Source organism: Schistocerca cancellata, chromosome 4, assembly GCF_023864275.1.
Source record: "Schistocerca cancellata isolate TAMUIC-IGC-003103 chromosome 4, iqSchCanc2.1, whole genome shotgun sequence".
Classification (NCBI taxonomy): Eukaryota; Metazoa; Arthropoda; class Insecta; order Orthoptera; family Acrididae; genus Schistocerca; species Schistocerca cancellata.
Window position 1 is genome coordinate 201,294,373 of NC_064629.1, and position 16,768 is coordinate 201,311,140.

The following is a 16,768-nucleotide window of genomic DNA, read 5'->3' on the forward strand; positions in this document are numbered from 1 at the left end:
CGTCAGTTTGTGGGATGGAGTTCCGTGCCTGTTGCACTTGGTCGTTCAATAAAGAGACAATTAACACTATTTGTGGAAGGCGCTGTAGTTGTCGTCCAATGATGTCCCATACGAGCCGGCCGGTGTGGCCGTGCGGTTAAAGGCGCTTCAGTCTGGAACCGCGTGACCGCTACGGTCGCAGGTTCGAATCCTGCCTCGGGCATGGATGTGTGTGATGTCCTTAGGTTAGTTAGGTTTAATTAGTTCTAAGTTCTAGGCGACTGATGACCTCAGAAGTTAAGTCGCATAGTGCTCAGAGCCATTTGAACCATTTGTCCCATACGACCTCTATTGGAGACATATCTGGTGATCGAATGGACCAAGACAACACGTCGACACACTGTAGGAGCATGTTGGGTTACAGCAGCGGTATGTGGGTGAGCGTTGTCCTGTTGGAAAACACCCTCTGGACGGCTGTTCATGAATAGCGGCTCAACAGGTGGAATTATCAGACTGACTTACAAATTTGGAGTTAGGTCGTGTGGGATAACCACGAGAGTGCTTCCGCTGTCACACGAAATAACACCAAAGACCATAACTCCAAGTGTAGGTCCAGTGTGTCTACACCGCAGACTGGTTGGTTGCTCGCCTGGTCTCCTATAAACACACGATCGTCATTGTCACCGAGACAGAACCGCATCTCATCAGAAAGCCACAGGCCAGCCCGCCCGGTTAGCCGTGCGGTCTAACGCACCGCTTTCCGGGCGGGAAGGCGTGCCGGTCCCCGGCACGAATCCACCCGGCGGATTAGTGTCGAGGTCCGGTGTGGCAGCCAGTCGGTAGATGGTTTTTAGGCGGTTTTCCATCTGCCTCGGCGAATGCGAGCTGATTCCCCTTATTCCGCCTCAGTTACACTCTGTCGGCGATTGCTGCGCGAACACTTTCTCCACGTAAGCGTACACAATAATTACTCTACCACGCAAACATTGGGGTTACACTCGTCTGGTGTGAGACGTTCCCGGGGGGGTCCACTGGGGACCGAACCGCACAATAACCCTGGGTTCGGTTCAAAATGGTTCAAATGGCTCTGAGCACTATGGGACTTAACATCTGAGGTCACCAGTCCCCTAGAACTTAGAACTACTTAAACCTAACTAACCTAAGCACATCACACACATCCATGCCCGAGGCAGGATTCGAACCTGCGACCGTAGCGGTCACGCGGTTCCAGACTGAAGCGCCTAGAACCGCTCGGCCACACCGGCCGGCGAAGCCAAAAGATGGTGCATGCAGGAAGACAACACACACTGTAAACAACAAGCTTAAGGGGAGTTAGAACGAAAAAAAAAGTTTTTCACATTTTCAGATTTTTATCTCATTATAAAATTTGCAATTTTCCGAATATATATATATATATATATATATATATATATATATATATATATATATATATATATATATATCATTTGTAAACTCACAAGGGAAGTATTTTATTTTACTTTTTTAAATATAAATATAATCTACACTGGTTGAAAATGTTAAAATTTTTACGTGCATTACTTCAAGATCTAATGAAATCGGTACTTTTTTTTATATAGAAGGCTGTGTGTTGCTGTGTTATAAAAGTCATGTTCAGAAGAGGATGGGCACCAGGTTGAGGAAGTTGAAACAAAATGTGAGAGACAAGAAACTTTCTGATGGTAAAACCATAAAAGGCAGTCCCACAGACCAAATGATTGATGAACTGCAGCAGTATTACGGGATGGCCATTAGAAATAATAATTGAGGGTTTGTTGAAAATGATGCAGGCAGTATGGGCAACCTTCTTCTACAGACCGTCAACTGATGAAAAAACAGTACACCACCTTTGACCTCCCGGACCTGATTCATGGTGCAATAACCGCAATGCCCAGTAGTCAAACAGTTCATTCATCCATAAACACTCCATCCCAGCAGCAGTCATGGACATCATAAAACCTATATACAGAGACCTGGCAAATCTTGAATTACTGAAGTGTCTGCATGGACAGACTCAAAATCCCAATGAGTCGTTCAATAACCTTGTATGGAATCGCTTACCAAAAAAAGTTTTTGTTGGAATGAAGACGCTAAAGTGGGGGGTCAGTGATGCTGTTATTGCTTTTAATGATGGCAACCTTGGTAGGGTGAAAGTGCTACAGCATATGGGAATTAATCCTCGAGCAAACTGCATCACAGAATTTGAAAGGATGGACAAGATTCGCATTGATAAAGCAGAGTATGCAGCATAGTTGGCCACTAACGAGTCCAGAAAGAAGAAAATAAGAAAAAACTTGGAAAAAAGATCAAAAGGCTGATATACAGTATGGTGCAGGGCCCTTCTTAGTGACTAAAAATAAAAAAATTAAGAGTATATTAAGTTACAGTCTTTTGAAACTTCCTGAAAATTTACATGTTCTGTTGCATTTTTCCCTAAATCTCAGAAACCACTTCGAGTACAGTTTCAGGGAGTAATAACATACATATAATGAGTTTACTGAACTAAAAGAAGAACATAATGTTATGTATAATTAAAATTATTTGGGATAACGTACAAAAAAGTACACGAAATTTTAACTGTGTAATAAAAAAATTGTATTTCCGAAAGCAGTGGCTGAAACGCAATCATTGTAATCGACTGAGAACATACAGTTTAATGTCCTGTAAAAAAGTTTCATGTCAGTGGCTACAGTGGTTCCTGAGATACAGGGAAGCCAAGTCATAAATTTAATGTTGTCGGGATAGGGCTTTCCAACTCCCCTTAACTACACAACCAAAGGTGACTAGCGTTAGAATCAACCGGCAGTGAAGTTGTACGTAGACTGTTAAGGCTTTTATGTTGGTAACGCCACGTAGCGCTCTGTATGAAAATCACTGACTGTGCTATGTGTAGTCTGTGGCTGTTTTGCATTGTTGGAATATTCTAGTGTTGGGCAGTTGGATGTGAACAGGGCGTAGCGTTGCGCAGTTGGAGGTGAGCCGCCAGCAGTGGTGGATGTGTGGAGTGAGATGGCGGAGTTTTGAGAGCGGATGATCTGGACATGTGTCCATTAGAGAGAGTAAATTTGTAAGACTGGATGTCATGAACTGATATATATATTATGACTTTTGAACACTATTAAGGTAAATACATTATTTGTTCTCTATCAAAATCTTTCATTTGCTAACTATGCCTATCAGTAGTTAGTGCCTTCAGTAGTTAGAATCTTTTATTTAGCTGGCAAAAAAATGGTTCAAATGGCTCTGAGCACTATGCGACTTAACTTCTGAGGTCATCAGTCGCCTAGAACTTAGAACTAATTAAACCTAACTAACCTTAGGACATCACACACATCCATGCCCAAGGCAGGATTCGAACCTGCGACCGTAGCGGTCGCGCGGTTCCAGACTGTAGCGCCTAGAACCGCTCGGCCACTCCGGCTGGCTTTAGCTGGCAGTATTGGCGCTCGCTGTATTGGAGTAGCTCGAGTAACGAAGATTTTTGTGAGGTAAGTGATTCATGAAAGGTATAGGTTATTGATAGTCAGGGCCACTCTTTTGTATGGATTATTGAAAGTCAGATTGCGTTGCGCTAAAAATATTGTGTGTCAGTTTAGTGATGATCAGAATAAGTAAAGAGAGAAATGTCTGAGTACGTTCAGTTTTGCTCAGCTGTTTGAAAATCAAATAACGTAAGGGGTTTACCAGCACAGTAATTCATTAATTTTTCTAAGGCGACGTTTCATATGAAATGAAAGATTTTGATAGAGAACAAATAGTGTATTTACCTTAATAGTGTTCAAAAGTCATAATATATATATATATCTATATATATATATATATATATATATATATATATATATATATATATATATACAAATTTATATATACAAATTTACTGTCTCTGATGGACACACGTCCAGATCGTCCGCTCTCAAAACTCCGCCATCTCACTCCCCACATCCACCACTGCTGGCAGCTCACCTCCAACTGCGCAACGCTACGCGCTGTTCACATCCAACTGCCCAACACTAGAATATTTCAACAATGCAAACCAGCCACAGACTGCACACAGCACAGCCACTGATTTTCATACAGAGCGCTACGTGGCGTTACCAACATAAAAACCTAACACAGCCTACTTACAAAGTATTAACTAACAACGTGTAACCAAGTGCCGCTAACTCCATCCCTCTGTGAGAAAACAGATTTCTCAGAATAATTTAAGCTAATTTTTTTTCCTTTATTGTATTTCAATTCCCCATCGGGGCGGGCTGGCAGCAGCATAGGCGCTGCTCTTCAGCCGAAAGACATAGAACAAAACAATAGAAGACATTTAAAAACAGCAAAGGAGAAAATAAGGTGAACATAGATATAAAAAAGGGGGAACAGCATGGAAGGCAATAGACAAAAAACGGGGTGACTGTAAAATGGAGATAAAAAACTGTTTAAAAGTAGCACACACAAAAAGCCACACACTGCGACGGTTAAAAGAACACAAGGCACAGTATGACTGGAGCATAAAGGTAGCGACGGATGGCATAGCACATAACGTAACACTGACGGCGAACCTCAAGGCAGGACACAATTAAAATCACACCTCATGACGCACACGAGAAACAGCACTAAACACAACATTGATGTGGCACACTGATGATGATCAATTGATCAATACAGAGGATCTGCCAGGCGCTAGGAGATGAGGGAGACCTGAAGAAGGTAGGGAGGGGAAGAGATGGGGGAGGTGAGCGGGGGGCGCGCGGAAGAGGGCCAGTTAGGGAGGGATGTGGGAAGGAGAGAGGCAAGTATGGGGTTCAGGGTCTCAGGGAAGGGGGGAATTTAAGCTAAGCCCTCTGACCCTATTTATAACGTCACTTACAAGTGCAAGTAGACCGTGACTCTTTAATTTGCCCGTTACGAGCTTTTCTCGACATTTCTTTCCTTGTGCCTCCTGCGCCGTTCCCTGTTTCAGGCGAGTTCCCGCATGTTTCTCTCACTGGCAGTAGTTTTTTGTCTTTGGCATAAGATATAAGCATATTGAGGCTTTTGCAGTGCTTGACGTGGAGTGTGGTGTGCTTGCAGCGGCGGGGCCCTCGACCGAAGCGCCACGGGCTGCCGCGGCGGCGTCCGCGGACGATAGCAGCTTCCTGCGGCACCTGGAACTCGAGCCCGCTGATACGGTACTCACAGGGCCCGGGAGGACGCCCTTCACAACAACTCGCAGGCTTACTCGTAAAGGCGGAGTTGGTTTTGGATTCTCTGTTGCTTGGATACAACCTCCTAGGTTTCTCTGACTTATCACGTATTTTTCTTCCTGCATGGCTATTAGCAATATACTGCAGATAAAGTAATTGTTTCACGTAGCCAGTAACGTTCCAGAGGTCTTTTCTGGATGCTACTGCTGTATTTGAAACGTGCATTTAATCAAACCTTTGAACATTCAAAATTAGTCTATAGAGCTCTAGTAGAAATGGTTTTGCTATCTAATGAATAAATATATATAACTTGAAAAACATTTGTGGTTTAAATATTTCATCTGTCATTTCTTTCAAAATATGGCATGCATCTTAAGAGTGGATAGTACCACAACTTTTAAATGACTAAGATAGTTAAATCATATATATTACTAGATCATACTTTATACTTGTAGTTACCTTCTAATGTAGTGAGAAACCCAATTGTAGAAAACTATCTTAGTTTTATGATTGAATTTATACGTAAAATTTCAACGTTTGCAAATTATCCTACATAAACGTTTGTATGATTCATATAGGGAAGAGTTCTCGATTATGGGATACTTTTCTATATGATTATATTTGACGTACTTTATTTCGCGCTATGTTAAAATAAAATACACTTTCACACGCCACAAGCATTCCAGTAAAATATGTCTTACCAAGGTTTTCATTATTGATATTATTTTGGTCACAAATTGATTGTATATTATCTGATTTATGAGCATTTCGGTGTTTTTAAATTCAGGTTCCTATTATCGGATAGTAGTCAGGATTAAGTACAGTTCAATATAAGAACAAACAAACATCATATTTTAAGTACTTTTAATAGATAACATACAAAAACCTTACTTACACAACATAAAGATGCTATTCATTTGTTTACCGTGCATTTTTGCTTAATTTATTATAATGATCACATACAAATGTTTTCCATCCCGTCTCGGCAACGCCAGAACACACTTCATACTCCCAACGAAGACATTTTGTGCAACCGATACACTGTTCGCCACTTGTGTCTAATTTGTAAGCGTCATTGCGATATAGGTACTCCTCATCCGCACTGTCTTCGTCATCATTGCAGGCGAGAGGAGCACAAGCATCCTCAAATGAGGAGGAAGATGAGTAACTCTGCCTTTTGTTTCCCTTTTTCGGTCTAATTGCAGGCGTTCTTGATGCTGCAGCTGTTGACCTTTCCGAAGATGAACGTTCTGACACGCCTCTGGCTGATTTTGTGTTTGATGGATCTGGTTTAAGCCTAGGCTTATCTGTTGGGCCTTGTAATCGCAACTTTTCTTCAAGCGATTTCCTGAAAGGCGAGCTAGTGATTGTAGCGACTTTACCAGTGGGACGTGCTGTTGCGTTTGTTTGGCTGACTGTTGGAGGTGGACGCACATAGAAAAACAGGTTAAGCCCGTGGTCCCGACGCACTTATTAGTAAACAAATTTCCACTGCGATCAAGTAAAGAGCTGGTCCGTATAACGCAATTGCAGGGCACAGTTGATGCCGTTAGGTTAGCATGAAAATATGACAATAAATGAAAGACGTACTTTTAATTAATTGGGTAGATATATCATCCACGGAATAAGTAGAATGGATTCGCTTGTCGTCCACCGTACAACTTCCCATATCTCACAAGCGAACTAGATATAACTACAATCATTTCCAGTTCCACTTTAATTTTACCGAGATACTTGCTCTCTGTTACAGCGAAAACCGAAAACCCAGCTTCGTGCAAGTAAGATTATAGAAATAGACTTGTATTCGTTGAGTTTTACCACCAAGTAGCAGATACTCCTCTTTTACTGCTGTACAAAACCTGAGGTTCCATACTGCCAATTTCTGCCTTCGGTGCACTGTCACCAGGCAGCTCAATAACAGCTTGTTCTTCTGGAGGTATAAATTCAGATGGATCTATGACTGTAACTGGTTCACAAATTAATGCGAATTAGTCGATAGTATAGGCTTAACAGTGTATTTGCAGACCCTTCGATGAGCTGTGACAAGCGATATTTAAAAGGAGATGTTATATTGCCAGACAAATGCACGTCATTTCAAATCACACACTGGTACAACGACGGAAAACAATCATCGACAACATCTTCATTAATGTTTGTTTTCTGTAGTTTTTATCTAAAAAATGAAATATTGTCTGTTAATACTAAAATACGCTTATATCATCCTTACAGCGAGAGATTTAACGTATTTACCTTTCCAAAGCTATCATATAAGTATACTAGTTTAAATTAAAAATTATTTCCACAAAGTGTTCGGCATACTGTTTTTTTTGTATAAGAAAAGCGTATGTTTCTTGTCGTAATAAGGAACGTACGAGAGAATACTTCTCACTAGAGAGCCGTTGTGGATCGTGTACAATTGAGTTGTATAGCAAAGGTGTCCATCGTAAGTGACAATAGTATAATAAAGACATGTATTCGGCTTAAATATCCTCACACGATGTTCTGATAAACCTTGCACTCACTGGTCGAGCTTTACATATTTCACTATATATTCTATATAAAAGACGATGAATGATGTAGTAGGACCGCACTAAATTCAGAGTTTTGTTCAGTATAAAGATCAGCAAACATTGATAACAACGGACGATCACCGTCAGTACAAACACCAATGTACTCTGTCCTCTTCTGACATAAATGTGCCCGCAACTCGTGGTCGTGCGGCAGCTTTCTCGCTTCCCGCGCCCGGGTTCCCGGGTTCGATTCCCGGCGGGGTCAGGGATTTTCTCTGCCTCGTAATGGCTGGGTGTTGTGTGATGTCCTTAGGTTAGTTAGGTTTAAGTAGTTCTACGTTCTAGGGGACTGATGACCATAGATGTTAAGTCCCATAGTGCTCAGAGCCATTTGAACCATTTGACAAAAATGTTTTCAGACTCTCGCCCACATCTTGCGTGTTTTTACTTGCAGCGATAATTTTTCAAAAGAAAAACCCCGTGACAATTACTTTTACGTCTCAGAACCGTGTGCAACAAATTATGTGCGTACCATCATTATTCCCTGTGGCTTCATCAATCTGCAATCCCAAAAGTGGTCCCTCCCTTTATTTTAGTGAATAATCTTTGATAGGAGGTAGGAAAAATGGATTTTGGATTCTATGTTTTCTTTACGCCGACTGTCGTTATTCATTAAATGACCCCTCTCACCGTATAACATGGACTTGTTTGAACACTCTTTTGGTAGGCGCTGAGTGAAATTTATTCATCTCGTATTGTCTTTGCGTCGCTCATAGCATGTGCAATGTCTCGCTAAGCCCTGCTGATGTTACCTATTAAACTTAGCCAAATTGATAGCCTAACATTTAAGGTGCACAACGGAAATCACAATGGCTTCAACAACTGCAGACTGGTATTCGATTTACACTGAGGTGACAACTCATGGCTATATACACATATGCAGATGGTGGTAGGATTGCATACACCAAGTATAAAAGGGCAGTGCATTGGCGGAGTGTTATTTGTACTCGGGTGATTCATGTGAAAAGATTTCCCACGTTATCATGACCACACGACAGCAATTAACAGACTTTTAACGCGGAATCGTAGTTGGAGCTAGACGCATGGGACATTCCATTCCGGAAATCGTTAGCGAATTCAATATTACGAGAGTGCTCTAACCAGTATCACGAGAGTACCAAATTTTGGGCATTACTTCTCACCATGGACAACGCAGTAGCCGACGACCGTCACTGAACGACCGAGAGCAGCGGTGTTTGGGTGGAGATGTCGGTGCTAACATACAACCAACATTGCGTGAAATAACCGCAGAAATCAGTGTGGGACGTACGACGAACGAATCCGTTAGGACAGTGCGGCGAAATTTAGCGTTATGAGCTATGGCAGCAGACGACCTTTGGTAAGAGCACGACATCGTCTGCAGTGTCTCTCCTGGCCCCATGACCGTAGACGACTGTAAAACCGTGGCCTGGTCAGATGAGTCCCGATTTCAATTGGCAACAGCTGATGGTAGGGACGTAATGTGGTGCAGACCCCACGAAGCCATTCACCCAAGTTATCAACAAGGCGCTGTGCAAGCTGCCGGTGACTCCATAGTGGTGTGGGCTGTGTTTACATGGAATGGACTGGATGCTCCGGTCCAACTGAACCCATCATTGACTGGATTGTTATGTTCGGCTATTTTAAGACCATTTGCAGCCATTCATGAACTTTATGTTCCCAGACAACGATTCGCCATGTCATCGGGCCACAACTATTTGCTATCGGTTTGAAGAACATTCTGGACAATTCTAGCGAATGATTTGGCCACCCAGATCGCCCGACATGAATCCCATCGAAAATTAATGGGACATATTCGAAAGGTCAGTTCGTCCACAAAATCCTGCACCGGCAACACTTTCGCAATTAAGGACGGCTACAGGCAGCGTGACTCAGTATTTCTGCAGATGGCATCCAGCGACTTGTTCAGCCGATGCCACGTCTAATTGCCGCGCTATCCGGGCAGAACTAGGTCCGACACGTAATTAGGAAGTATCTCATGACTTTTGTCACTTCAGTGTATACAATGCAAGGGGCGTTCAGTAGGTAATGCAACACATTTTCTTCTGAAAGTAGACTGGTTTTATTTAGGATTCCAGTACACCATATTATTCCCCACTCTTTAGCTACAAAACCTTATTTTTCACAATAATCTCCGTTCAATGCGTCGGCTTTACGCCACCTTACTGGGAGGGAGTGTATTCCCGTATGGTACGACTCTGCTGCTTGCTGTCACAGCCAACATCTGGTTGCATCAATAACCTACCAACCATATACGTACTGCTTCCTGCGGAGTGCATACTTCATTGGACCGAACAGATGTAAGTCTGGAGGGCCGGCCGGTGTGGCCGTGCGATTCTAGGCGCGTCAGTCTGGAACCGCGTGACCGCTACGGTCGCAGGTTCGAATCCTGCCTCGGGCATGGATGTGTGTCATGTCCTTAGGTTGGTTAGGTTTAGGTAATTCTAAGTTCCAGGGGACTGATGACCACAGATGTTAAGTCCCATAGTGCTCAGAGCCATTTGAACCATTTAAGTCCGGAGATGCGAGATCCGGGCTGTAGGGTGGATGAGAAAGAACAGTCCAGTGAAGTTTTGTGAGTTCCTCTCTGGTGCACAGTCTAGTGTGAGGCCTTGTGTTGCCATGGAGAAGGAGAATTTCATTGGCAGTTTTGTGGCGACGAAATCGCCCAAACCATTCTTCAATTTCCCGAGTATAGTACAATACACTTAAAGAGTAGATCGTTGCAGAGCGGTTCTAGGTGCTACAGTCTGGAACCGCGTGACCGCTACGGTCGCAGGTTCGAATCCTGCCTCGGGCATGGATGTGTGTGATGTCCTTAGGGTAGTTAGGTTTAAGTAGTTCTAAGTTCTAGGGGACTGATGACCTCAGAAGTTAAGTCCCATAGTGCTCAGAGTCATTTGAACCATTTTACCGGCCGAGGCTGCGGCTTTGAACAGTTTTTTTTTCCGCAGAGGAGAGGTTTCGTGGCGTCACTGCATGGATTGCCGTTTTGTTTCCGGTTCGAAGTGATGAACCCATGTTTCGTTGCCTGTGACGATGTTCGTCAAAAAATTGTCACAATCAACCTCGTGATGCGCGATGTGCAAGCAATCCCGCACAGATGTTCCTTCCTTGCTGTTTATGGTCTTCTGTTAGGCGGAGAGTAACCCAGTGGGAACACACTTTTGATTATCCCAAATGGTGGACGAATGTGTGGGGACAACCAAAAGAGACGTCCAACTGAGCAGCTAGGTGTTTGATTGTGATCCGTCGATCACCTGGAATGAGAATGTCCGCACGTTCGAACACTGCAGGAGTCACAGCTGTATGCGGCCGACTGGCACACGGAAGATGAGACAGGTATGCGCGACCTTATTGCGATGATGATAGACGCCTCGCCCAACAACTCGCCGCGCTTTTGTTCACTGCCAGGTCTCCGTAGACATTTTGCGAGCCCCTATGAATATCCGCGATGCTCTGGTTTTCCGGTAAAAGAAACTCAGTGACAGCTTTCAGCTTGGAACGCAATTCAGTTGCAGACGCCATTTTGAAAGCTACTCACAGCTCCGCCACATATCAAAACTTCATGAAACTATAGGGCCTGAAGTGCGAATATTCCACGACGTCCCACAACAAATGCTGCGTTCTTTCAACCGCAACTGGCCGAAAAAATTGTGTTTCATAACTTATTGAACGCCCCTCCCACATAGCGAAGCAAACTAAACCCTGCTGAATTCTCTATGGCAAGAAAATCTTATCGGAGCTTGGTGGCGCTGATCACTAATTTTCCAGAAATAACCGGGGAACGCGAAGCGTGAGAGAGACTAAGTCTATCAGTAGTTCAAACACTGTCAAATAGACATTTATTACACTGATGTGCTGTTACTACGCAAAAGCAATAGGTCCATTATGCGATAGATATTGATTCCCAAACCGTCCCTTATATGCAAATTTGGGGAAAAGTTAATGAAACTCCGTAGCATAATCACTAGTACAGACATCTCAAGAGAGTATTAGGATATAAATTCCGGGAACTGGCGAGGAATGAATAATTCTATGCCATGCATCAAGTGATTACTCGCACTGCAGGAAACTACAGAAATTACTAAACACAATACCAATACAAGAAAGCCCTTTGGTCAAAGTGAGTTTACAAAGGATGGGAAACAAAGTTCATACCTCCCGGCAAAGGTGCATTAATTCTGATGAATCTCGATATAGCCAAATACTACTATAAAACAGAGGTTCAGTTTGTTCAGGAGAATTAGCACTATGCCATCAGATAGGATTACTGAGGTTAGAAGTCAAATTCACAGTCAAGTCATGAAAATGAAACGATTCGGATAAAACCCAATTCATGTTAATATTTCCATAAGTACAGGAGCTCGTTTTATTAAATAAATTTAGCACACTCCAACCATAGTGTTCCTTAATAGCAAATCACCGATTCTGTTACACTTGTGGTTCGAACCACACAGAAAACAAGCTCAACCTAGAAGACATATGGTAGTGAAAATAAGATAAGTATATGGCTTGAAGTGAGTGAGGTCGGTACTACTATATGCTGAGAAAATGAAATTCTTCTCACGCCCAATAGCACATTTGAAAATACTCAGCCAAACATCCACATCTCAGAGAAATTATTCAAGATGTGACAGGGAAAAAGCTGAGATTACGATCTTAAAAGAAATAAAATAAGATCGCAATGTCATATTATTTTCCGAGGGGCACATCAGATCCTCGACTAAACTGCAAAAACATCTGTGAGACTTTAAACAAGAGGTAACATGGCATGAGACTAGAAATCATATGAAAGGAGCCAGAACAGACCCCTTTCAACCCAAAATAATTTCCTTTTATTTTTTCCAGTAATTGTGTATCGGGATTTTCCGCTATGTAATAAATTCTGTGACTGATGATTTAGTCATACAAGGTAAAATAGCTTCGCACTTTGAAACTCTATATGCAATCTTTTATGATGTTAGAAAAGTATTATTTGCTACAGAGAAATTCTTATAAATCGTACCATCGCAGGCGATGCTGAACTCAAGAATGCGACTGGCGTTTCCATTACAAATACATTCGATATTACGCCGATCATAAAAGCATGCCATATACCTTACAAATCACTGTGAACGTAGTGAACAGACTTTTATTTGCCTTCTCCGTACCCGTTACAGTTGCAGAAGATATCTAATATTGAAATATTTTCGCGGCGCCTCTATAGCATTCCCGCGCCGCCAAGGCGCACTGTTTGGGATCCGCTTTATTGAAGCAACAGGTCACCCTATCTCGAAGCAACTGTCTGCGACCTGATTTTAACACTCCAAGTCATGACCTCAATAAGTAATTGTACGTACGGTGTTAAATGTTTGTAACGGATGTTTTCCTCATTTTTACGTTTCAAAGTGCTCCATATCGTTTTACAAGCTACCCGCCAACCGCACCATCTATCCAATCTCATTACATACGCACTACTCTAACTACAGCAAGTTTGAAACCTGAAGTATTCCCTTACTCATGGAAGAGAAGATTTACGAAAACTTCTTGTTCCCAAGCTTCAGTATCATTGTTCTTTACTTCAGTGTCATTGTTCCTAACTTCGTCTCCGATACAGATTGAAAGAGGAGATTGTGTGAATTCCAGAAAATATACTACGGCGACAGAAACTGAAAGTGTTACATCACGAAGCACCAGTCCGATATTTACCAAACTGTGTGGAGATATTCATCACATAACGGATATTAAATGATTACCCTTTCATTCCGTTCGAGCCTGTTGCCTATAATCAACATCAGTATGAGGTGTGAACCCATGAGCACAAGTAAACAGATTTTTTTTTTTTTTTTTTTGTGATATGGAAGCACAAAGCTTCCCGATATTATATTGAGGAAATTCTTCCCATGTGTTAAACATGTGTTGTGTTAGTTCATGAAGATCGCTGGCTGGAAGTCAGTATGAAATTATACACCTTCCCAACTTATCAACAATTACCAAATTGTCATATCCAGTAGCACGATTCCAGGAGTTAAAGATGTCTGGGTATCGAGAATGGCTGCCTCCGGTGGCCTTTCAGCAGGTCGCCCACGTATGTGTTAAAGTCTGTCTGATCGCTACAAACAGAAGAGAGATTCATCACTGAACACCACAGAATTAATTCAATGTTCTATTGCCTCTGCCTCTACACCATGTAAACCACTGTTGTCTATGGCGTGGTCTCAGCGGTAACCTACGTAATGCAATGTGCTTCTGGCGTTCGTGGTGAAACACTGCCAGAAACCACTACCCGGATTCTATTCGACATTGTGCTACAGACTGTGTTCTACATCTACATATGTATTCCGCAAGCCACCGTATGGTGCTTGGTGGAGGGTACCCTGTGCCACAAGTAGTAATTTCCTTTTCTGTTACACTCGTAAATAGAACGAGGGAAAAATTGCTGTCTATATGCCCTCTAAGTGCCCTAATCTCACTAATCTTATCTTCATGGTTCTTAAGCGAAATATACGTTGGCGGCAGTAGAATTGTTCTGCGCTCAGCCTCAGATGCTGGTTCTCTAAATGTTCACAACAGTAGTCCTCGGAAAGAAAGATGCCTTTCCTTCAGTACTTCCATTTGAGTTGTCAAAGCACATTCGTAATACTTGCATGTTGTTCGAACCTACTGGTAATAAATCTAGCAGCCCACCCCTGAACTACTTCTATGTCTTCCTTTTATCTGACCTAATGCGGATGCCAGACACCCGAACAAATGGTTCAAATGGCTCTGAGCACTATTGGACTTAGTCTAGCGGTTCTAGGCGCTCAGTCCGGAACCGCGGGACTGCTACGGTCGCAGGTTCGAATCCTGCCTCGGGCATGGATGTGTGTGATGTCCTTAGGTTAGTTAGGTTTAAGTAGTTCTAAGTTCTAGGGAACTGATGACCACAGATGTTAAGTCCCATAGTGTTCAGAGCCATTTGAACCATTTTGAACTATTGGACTTAACTTCTGAGGCCATCAGTCCCCTACAACTTAGAACTACTTAAACCTAACTAACCTAAGGACATCACACACAGCCATGCCCGGGGCAGGATTCGAACCTGCGACCGTAGCCACTCCGGCCGGCCACACCCGAACAGTACTCAACAATGGGTCGCACTAGTGGCCTGTTTGCGGTCTCCATAACACATGAACCACACTTTCCTAAATTCTACCCACAAACCGAAACCCTGCTACAGTCATTTCATGCTCGTTCCATTTCGTATTGCTTTGCAACATTATGCCTAGATGATTAATCCACGTGACTACGTCAAGCGGCGCACCATCTAATACTACACTGGAACATTATGGATTTGTTCTTCTTATTCATCTGTACTACCTTATATTTTTCTACATTTAGAGTTAGCTGCCATTCATCGCACCGACTAGAATTTTTTCTAAATCGGCTTGCATCCTCCAAGAGTCACTCAACGCCGACACCTTCCAGTACACCTTAGCATCGTCAGCAAACAAACACAGACTGCTGCTTACTCTGCCTGTCAGATCATATATCTACGTCTACATCCATACTCCGCAAGCCACCTGACGGTGTGTGGCGGATGTACACTGGTGTCCAAAATTAAACCAACATACGGAAACTGTGCAAGGTAGCGTTTGTTTCGCAACAAAACAATATAAACAGGTGATAGAAAAGTTGAAACAACGTAAAGACTACAGAACATAAATAACTGCAATATTCATAACGGTAGACAAAAATGTTCTTCGTTTTTTCCAACTTAACGTGTTTGCACACACGTTCCGACAACTGGCTAATGTGCTCAGTATCGGGTGTGACCACCTCTGGCAGCAGTACAGACCTGGCAACGATGGGGCATGCTGTAAATGATGTTATCAATCTCATGTTAAGTAATAACGCCCATTCTTCCTGAAGAGCTGCTCACAAGCCTTGGAGAGTGGTAGTGGATGCTGACGTGATGGAACCCGTCTTCCCAGTGCGTCCCAGAATACTCTATGGAATTCAAATCGGGAGACCTAGCAGGCCGTCCCATGCGTGCAGTATCTTCCGTTTCCAGGGAAACCTCAACCACCGACGCTCTACGAGGTTGAGCATTATCGTCCATCAGTATGAAATCTGGCCCCACATCAGAACAACCGTACATGAGGTCCCAAGATCTCGTCGCAATACATGATCGCAGTTAAACCTCGCCGAATCACGCGTACAATTTCATGAAGAGGTTTCGAGTGGCCAGCGTAATCCCTGCCCACACCTTTAGTGAAGTTCGTCGATGTCGGTCTCTTTCTGCGATGTTTGGGTCCCGAAATGGTGTCCCACGTTCCCTCCAGTTGCGAATCTGTCGATAATCACCCTTCAGACCAAACCGGGACGCATCTGTGAAAAGAACATTGGCCCACTGTTCGACCGTCCAGGTGGATGATAACGACTCCGCTATAGGCGTCTCCTTCTGTGAACACGCGTCAGAGATACACATACAGCAGGTCTCCGGCAATAAATGCCACTCTGCCGAAACTTCCTGTACACCGTTTGCCTCGATGCAACACATCCAATGGATTCTGCGAGGTCAGAAGCCAGTTGCCGTGCGATACTAAGACGGCACCGTAGTGCCCTTACAGCCCAACAACGGTTCTCTCTTTCTGGTGTCGCACGTGGTGGGCCCTGTCCTTGTTTCCGGAATACAGTTTAGGTCTCCATAAACCGTCTCCTCGTCCGAGAAAAAACAGAACGATTCACATTAAGCCGTCGAACCACATCAGTTTGCGACTATCCTGGTTCCATTCTTCCTATGGCCCTCATCCGTAGAGAGTCTGTTAGACTGTGCCACACTGCAGCGCCTGTGACAGTGAACATCTCGATTGTGGATGTACGATTACCCAGCAAACGCTACCCTGTTTGATAGTCGTCCTGACGTCATCGTTTGTGTGGTTGTCCATTGACAGGAATGTCATCTTCCGCGCAGAACACGATGGTACGGACATCTGATGACAGTTGGTATTACACTCCTGGAAATTGAAATAAGAACACCGTGAATTCATTGTCCCAGGAAGG

General features: G+C 43.3%; 1 protein-coding gene across 1 annotated transcript in view; it reads left to right on the forward strand.

The window, feature by feature from the left end:
- LOC126183531 (uncharacterized) overlaps positions 1-16,768 on the forward strand; it is a 1,031,760-nt gene that overhangs the window by 516,109 nt on the left and 498,883 nt on the right. Inside the window, exon 5 of the mRNA XM_049925600.1 lies at positions 5,059-5,260. Coding sequence (XP_049781557.1) covers positions 5,059-5,260 — 202 coding nt within the window. The remainder of the gene's footprint in view (positions 1-5,058; positions 5,261-16,768) is intronic.